This window comes from Austrofundulus limnaeus, unplaced genomic scaffold, assembly GCF_001266775.1.
Source record: "Austrofundulus limnaeus strain Quisiro unplaced genomic scaffold, Austrofundulus_limnaeus-1.0 Scaffold8, whole genome shotgun sequence".
In the NCBI taxonomy this organism is placed as follows: Eukaryota; Metazoa; Chordata; class Actinopteri; order Cyprinodontiformes; family Rivulidae; genus Austrofundulus; species Austrofundulus limnaeus.
The window spans coordinates 4,779,849-4,788,086 of record NW_013952410.1 but is presented as its reverse complement, the minus strand read 5'-3'; the positions used below and the strand labels follow the sequence as shown (position 1 = coordinate 4,788,086).

Here is an 8,238-nt window from a genome sequence, read left to right as displayed (position 1 = left end):
CCTGGGATGTGTTCACCTGCAGCTGCGTGAAGCTGAACCCCACCCACAGAGAAAGGAAAAAAGGCAGTAATTATTGATAAGGTAGTAAGCATGCTGTGGCTTCACCTGTCGCATTTCTTTTAAAGAACGAAAAAGTAGCTTGCAAAGCTGTCGCATCGGTGCAACGTCCCCGCCCCGCCTGAATAATGGTAGGGGAAACACTGGACTAACATGAGACGAGCAAACAAAACTAGAAATACACCAAGACTCACCATCGAGGGCTGAAGGACCTGAATTCTTATTCTCCTCTGCAAGCATGACTTCCTCTGGAAAACAGATCAGATATTCAGAAATGAGCTATGCATCTTAGCTCAGATGGAAGGAGATAAATCACCAGTGGGCAGAATTTGTCATAAAATGGATTTATCTTTTTTTTTTTTTGTCACATGCAGGAGAAGCAAATCAGTGACTGGGACTAAAACCACCTGCTCGGTCGATCCAGGCTCGATAGCCATTGAGCTCTCGTTCAATCTGCTGCTGGCGTCTCAGCTTCATGAAGGCCCTGCGGTTTTCCACCCTCTCCCTCTCTTTGGCAAACTCCCTACGAAAATGACCAAAAACGCATCACAAGTTACTGCATTTACTTGTTGAAAGTACAAGAGCTTTAAAGCAAATGAAAGTAATAAATTATCTTGGAGATATTCAGTGGAGAACAAGTTGTGTCTTCTCACTTCTCATCCAAGTGCAAAGGGATTAGGGTTACATGCACCCAAACCACATATTTAGTCACAATGTACAAAGAATGTTTACCACAACCTTTGATCTCTTTAATTCTGTCTGGTTAACCAATCAGCAACAGAGAAAACATGGCAAGAGTTACAGAAGTTAAGATGGTAAAATAATAAAATCATTTTTATGATGTTCTTTAACATGTTAAACTCTCAAGGTCTGTGGGTCTTTTGTGGCCTACCACAGCATTTTATTTAGCCCACAAGAGCATCAAAGATGTAGTAATGTCTTAAAATAAGCTGCTTTAAAGTCAACATTGGTCATAAACTATCGCTCTCATAACGCAATTATTTTATCTGTGAAAGGATGACTGAAACGTAGCTGGCAGCCAGCAAAATTCACTGTGTAAAAATCTCCAATTTGCGTAATTTTCACCAGTTGATTTTGCTGTGGCCCAGTTGTTCTGGGAAGTGGGAATTTCCCACTTACAAGTCATAAACTGGAACACCGCTCCAGTGGGAATTCTGTGTCAGAAGAGTTCAGAATTTAAGATGGCGGATACTCACCACAACTCAACAGTGAGTAAAATACTTTTACTTTTAATAGTGTTTCTGTGTTTATTTCACATTTAGTCCATCGTTCATGTAGTACTTGTTAGTGTTTAAATGAGAATGTGTTAAAACACTGTTTCTATGAAGGAAATATAGTGTAAATCTCAGTTATTGTCAGCGGTGTTTAAACACAGCAAAAAGACAAGGAGGAATGTGACGTTTTGTGTTTAGTTGAAGTTGAGGGCCACCATAATGCTCCTGTGGCCATCAGTAAAAATGAGTTTTACACCCCTGCTCTATAACCTACAGTTTTAAAATATTTTCTGACATTTTTGGTTTAAACTTCAAAGGGAATTCAGACCTACCCAGAGAGGACTCCCAGCACCAGGTTCAGGACAAAGAAGGAGCCAATGATGATTAGAGGGATGAAATAGATCCAGTTCCAGGTGGGGCCCAAGGCATCGTTGGTCTGAAGCATCCAAAACCAAGTTAAAAAACATTGGTGCAAGAGGGAGTTATTTCATGTTCAGACTGATTGTTTGCATAGATTCTTGACTAAAATTAGCTCCATAGATGCGTCACATCACAACTGATCCATCATGAAGGAAAGTGAGAAGGTAGTTTGTTTATCATTTTTATATTTTGTCAACATACTTGGCCAATAAACCTGATTCTAATTCTGATTTTTATTTGTTGTATCTTTTAAAGGTTCAAAAGTTTTAAGTTTTAATACAAGGAACTCTATGCTTATAGCTTTCAGAAAGTGTCAAATTAGTGTGTGCCATTGCTTTTCTGTCTACAGAACATACTACATTCTCTGTTCCCTCTGACTCACAGATACTAACGAAGCAGAGCGCAGCATGACATCCTGGTCTGCTGCTTCTGAGCAGAAAGTGACAGTATTCTGGCTTTCAGAACACCAAAATGTCTATGAAAATTCACTGATTTTTGTCTATTTTAGTTACCGACAAGCTCAATTTTCTACAGAACAAAATCAAGATACAGTCATTACTCAAATTATTGCTGCAACAAGTAGTTACGAAAACTGTTGAATCAAGGAGTTAACTTGGTTTTTTTGTTCCATGATGTGTTTTTACTGTATTTTGGAACAAATCAAGTAAAATTTAAACTATTCCTTTAACCTCAATAATTTATTTTTGAAAAAAATATCCTACTATCAACACATGAGCTTAGTACTAGAACTTGAGGTAGAAATAAATATTTTAGTAATGAATACTGTAAAGAATGTAATGTGTTGAGGATGAATCTCTGCAACAAAAACAACAAAATTAGCCCAATATCTGTACATTTGACTGAATTATACCCATTTTGTGTTGGCTAACAATGATTAACTGCGCTGACTATCTTGAATTGGGATAATTTCAAAAAGTTAATCAGTTGTAGAGGTGCATTCAATGATTAAGATCTGAGAGTTGCAATAATCCACTGGTTTATGGAATATTTTTGCTAAAAGATGGACACAGTTGACTCCAATAATTATTGGAAATGTGATACCTTGTTAGATACTGCTTAACACCAGCTCCACTTGAACAATTAGATGAAATATCATCTTGGTACTTTGGTGCTTTTATAGACTTAAAAGTCAAAACAGTTATAAAAAAACATAACTCAAAAATCATTTACAGCAAACCAGGACAGCCTTGAGAGAGACAGAGGTGTGGTCTTACGTTGTAGAGTACTGTGGTCCACCCCTCCATGGTGATGCACTGGAAGACAGTGAGAACAGCAAACAGGATGTTGTCGAACTGGGTGATACCATCATTTGGTCCAATCCAGCGTTCACTGCATTTGTATTTTGCCGGGCACTGACGCACGCCACACGGGAACTCGTACTCGAGCGAGTCCACGGTCTCGTTTTCTGAACAGAAAGGTCCAAAAAAATAAGGTGAGACAAAAGCGTCAGGACACCCTTTTATTTTTTAATTATTTATTAAGGGCAAAGGAAATATCTGAATACCTCAGCAAGCGATGGATGAGGGCACCTATTTTTTAGGCCATTTTTTGGAATGAGACCCACTTCTCATTGGAAAAAATTAACTTTGATCCAACATGGCGACTTTCAAAATGGTGGCCATGTTCCGGACATAGCCTGAAAGATAGAACCCTCACCCATTACTTGCTGGGTTATTCAGATATTTTATTGATTCTGAAATAAGGGGGTGTCCTGAATCTTTTGATTCAACATGTACAGCTACATTTTAGACTGAACAAACACACCAGGATTTAAAATACAACTAGACAATTTTTCAATCTTCAAGCTATTATTCTATTCTATTTATAAAATCTAAACTGTGTAACTAGTTGATAACTTTCCCACAGAAACTAAAACATAATAAATTTTATCAATAGGGTTTTTTAAACCACAGAAAATGAAGCTTAAATTTGACTGTGAGTCCACTGAGCTGTGACGCCAGAACATCCTGGACAGGAAAATACGTTGATTTGTGTTTTCTAAATGTCCTTTCAGCTCAAGTGAAACAGAGGGGAGGGAGGGCAGCTCGGAGGTTAATGACAGCTATGAATGCACAATGAGTCATTGTGGTGGACTGCATTGTTCCTTTTATTTATACCGGGGCAGCAAAGCCAGGTTGGTTTGATCAAATCTCCAGGTGCAGTCTGATGCGCATGTGCATGGATTTTCTGATTATAACCTTACAGCCTATTTATGTGATAAAATGAAAATACTTTTTTTAGTTTTTCATGTTGGAGCCTTGTTTGCTCTGATACGGAACAGGCATCTGAGCCAAACACATCAGATCATTTACTGTCATTCGTGCCCATACCTCGTATTCCTGGCTCAGGTGTGCATGTCTTGTGCAGTTTCCCACTGTAGAACTCCAGGCCGATGATGGCAAACATGAGGATGGCAAAAAAGAGCAGCAGACCAATCTGCAGCAAAGGCACCATGGCCTTCATTATAGACTTCAGGACAATCTGCAGACCTGAACGTAAAGCAAACAATGACCTGCTGAATTCATGTCCAAGGACAAGGATTGTCCAAGTAACTATCAACAGTCTCTGCATGGAAATGACAGTAATCTGACTAATATCTCATTACCATACATTGACTATCGTGTGACCATGCATTAACTATCTCATGGCCACACATGAAATCTTTTTGACCACACATTAACCATCTTGTGGCTATGCATTAACTATCTCGTGACCACACAATAACTATCTCATGACCAAACATTATCTATCTTGTTACCACACATTATCGATAATGGGGCACTACATTAACTTTTTTTGACCATACATTAACTATCTTGTGACCACAAAATAATTATCTTGTGACCATGCATTAACTATATTTTGACCAAACATTAACTATATTTTGACCAAACATTAAATATCTTGTGGCTACACATTAACTCCCTTGTGACAATGCATTACCTACATTGTGACCACACATTAACTATCCTGTGATCATGCATTAACAATATTTTGACCACATATTAACTATCTTTTGGCTGCACATTATTTATCTTGTGGCTATACATTAACTATCTTGTGACCACACATTAACTATCCAGTGATCATGCATTAACTATCTTTTGACCACACATTAACTATCCAGTGATCATGCATTAACTATCTTTTGACCACNTGACCACACATTAACTATCCAGTGATCATGCATTAACTATCTTTTGACCACACATTAACTATCCAGTGATCATGCATTAACTATCTTTTGACCACACATTAACTATCCTGTGACCATGCACTATCTTTTGACCATACATTAACTATCGTTTGGCTACACATTAACTATCTAGTGGCTATGCATTAACTATCTTGTGACCACATATTAACTATCCTGTGACCATGCATTAACCATCTTGTGTCCACTCATTCACTATCTCATTGCCACACATTACCGGTACCTATCTCATGACCAAACATTAACTCTCTTGTGTCCATTCATTTACTATCTCATTGCCACACATTAACTATCTTGTGACCATGCAATAACAATCTCATGGCCATGTATTATTTTTAATCCAATGTGACTAGGCGGGCTCCATATGTCTATGGGGACCAACTATTTGTGTTTTTATTCATTTACAAAAACTATACCACAATGATACACATAAATTAAAAAAATGACACACTCACTGGGGATGCCTGAGACCAGTTTCAGTGGTCGTAGGACCCTCACCGCCCTCAGAGTTCTCAGATCCACTGAGATGTTCATGTGAGCTCCTGCTGCAGCCAGGATCCTAAATGTGGAGACAAGCAGAAGACAAACAGAAAGCAGGATTTTCACATGAATGCCACTAATTCCTACTTTATAATCTATTTGGAGCTGAATCGACACATGGCCTGTAAGTGTTGGAGGATGGCGGCAGAACTTAGATACTGAATGTGATGGTGGGAAGACCAGAGGAAAAAAACACACACACAAAAAAAACCCAAATAACATACGTTTTTTTGGAGCCTTTTAGCTGTTTTCTTCATTGTGAGTGTGTGTGTGTGTGTGTGTGTGTGTGTGTGTGTGTGTGTGTGTGTGTGTGTGGGAGGACGGCTGTGACAACTGCTATTTAGGAGGAGAACAAAGAATAGCTTCATCAGGGGTAGTAGGCAGGATACCCTTAAGCCGGCAAGACGCCAAGCTCAAAGACAAACCCATCGCACAGACAGACATGGATCTTTTATCTGCCGAGTCCTTCGCAAAGTTTGATTTTCACTTTGTGTTGTTTTGTCCCCTCCCCTCCCTCTGCGCTGTAGCCCCACCTCTGTGGCCTTCAGCTCTCAGAATGATGGGAGAGGAAAACAGGACCTCTGGTGACCCCTGCATTCATTCCCTCATTAGTCTGACCTCCTGCCTCCAATTTCTCTAAAATCTCTTGTGCTGCTCCTCATCTCCAGACTTTCCTTGCACCCGTTTTCAACCTCTTCATCAATTATTTTTCACCTTTGGTTTTGTTCTCCTGTTTGTTCCATTTGAGGCACAAGTATTTGTTTGAGTTGGATGCCTACAGACTGGGAGACAAAGCTGGAGGGAGGGGACCCTGAACTCAAGCACTTTCGAGAAATAATTTCTCAGAACTTTGCAGTTTTAGCTTATAGTGCCGAAAAAATGCAAACGCTTTTACACTGAAACCAGTGATTTTACGAAAAATACAGACACAACTGTGAAACGACCTACAAAACCATAGTAATATAAAAGTTAGTAAGTAAAAGTGAAAAAGTCCTGGTTTTAAGGAGCAGAAGTAAAATGTTGTCTAAAAAATAATTACTCCAGTAAAGTACAAATACCCAAAATTTCTGCTTAAGTAAAGTAACAAAGTATTTGCACTTCATTACTTGACACCTCTGGTCCAAGGTATTGTATGTGATGCCTGAGGTCATCTCCTCTGTTTTTTTTGTCTCCCGTTTTCATTCCTTCACAAAGCAATTTATCACTGAGAAGGACAGCTGCATGGAGCTGACTTCTTCTGTTGTGTGTTTGTGAAATGTTCATGTAGTTCCTCTTGTGTAACAGTCTCACCAATGCACTGCTCAGCTTGCGTTTGGGTGTTTTTTCCTACGAGGGAACCAGTTAGGTACGCACAAAGTTTGGATTATCAGTGATCTGATGAAATCAGCCTGCCTCAGATGATTAAAAACTATGTTTATTTCTAAATGAAATGGTTTGTAGATAACGGAATTGTGTTTTTTTTACTTGTGCTAAAACATCCTCACTTTAAAAAGCAGTCTTATAATGACAGATAATGGATAAATAGTGTAAAATGATCATAAAGCATGATTTATGTGTGCTACAATGTTTAACTACCATCTTTATTTGCAGTAATTTGCTCTACAATGATTGCACATTTGATATTAATAAAGCACCACAGATCCAATTACATTTTATGGAGTGTTGAGAATTAGTTTTGTCTGTATTACTAACTGACAAAAAGCCTCATCTGTTATAATTAGGAGAAAACAAAAAGGGAGAAGATTGAGGAGGTAGGAAAAACAAAACATCTCACTATAATTAATGCAGATATAAAAAAAATAGTCTTGATCTTCAGATGAAACACTATAGGATGTGTTGAATCATTTCATATTAATACCTATGACAAGACTTGAGAAAAATGTAAATGTAATAGTCAATGTTAACAAAACCAGCATTGGAACTTATGGAACCTGGATTTTGTGCCCCATAAAGAGCGATAGTATATTTTGGAAAAATGGACCTTACAATATAACAATTGCTAGAACAAACACACTCACATACTTATTATTCAAGTAAAAGTAAATCTTAGGGATCCCTGATTAGTTGTCTTTATTTGATAAATATTTATTTTAACTGTAAAATAAAGACTGTAAAAATACTGTAGGCTGCTTAGTTTTGTAAATTTTTTAAAGTATATTTTAACACGGACGGAGCCATTTTATTTACACACAAAGCATTCTGGGTGATGAATGAAACCAGAGAGCGTTGACAGAGAGGAGAAGGTAGAAATGACTCAGTCTACAACGGAATATATGAATGGAGGACAACATAAAATATAAAAAAGTGGACATAAAAACATTTTTATCTGGACCTGGATTAAGTTCAATATTTCCAATGACTAAAAGAATATTAAACAGAAGTCTTAAATGTTGTTTCCGACTGGTTAAAACAGAGTCTGTTATATCCGTGCCTTTAGCACTAATGTCTTTTGTCCACTGATGAAAAACAGTAACATAGGCCGAAATTACTAGATGGATGGATCCCTTAGCATTTGCCTATACTGCCTACGACACGGGCCAGTTGACTTGTTTACCTGCTGCTGACCTCCTGGCTTGGACATGTGCACAGCGCTCCTTTTATTCTGCACAACTGTCAGCTTTATCGGTTCCTTCTCTAAGAATTGTCAGAAAACCACATTAGTTTTACTCATTTAACTTTGAAAAAAGGTCTGAAATTAGCAGCCATAAAAATGCTTTAAAAATAAATCTAGAAGAACAAAATGTGTTCAGT

The 8,238-nt window shown here is 38.0% G+C and overlaps 1 protein-coding gene across 1 annotated transcript in view; it reads right to left on the bottom strand.

Annotated features, from left to right (window-relative positions):
- cacna1ea (calcium channel, voltage-dependent, R type, alpha 1E subunit a) overlaps window positions 1-8,238 on the bottom strand; it is a gene marked incomplete in the record, with an annotated part of 75,420 nt that overhangs the window by 35,368 nt on the left and 31,814 nt on the right. The window contains 6 exon segments of the mRNA XM_014000833.1: window positions 252-305; window positions 465-580; window positions 1,625-1,728; window positions 2,948-3,138; window positions 4,064-4,222; window positions 5,403-5,506. Of these exon segments, the coding sequence (XP_013856287.1) occupies window positions 252-305; window positions 465-580; window positions 1,625-1,728; window positions 2,948-3,138; window positions 4,064-4,222; window positions 5,403-5,506 (728 nt within the window).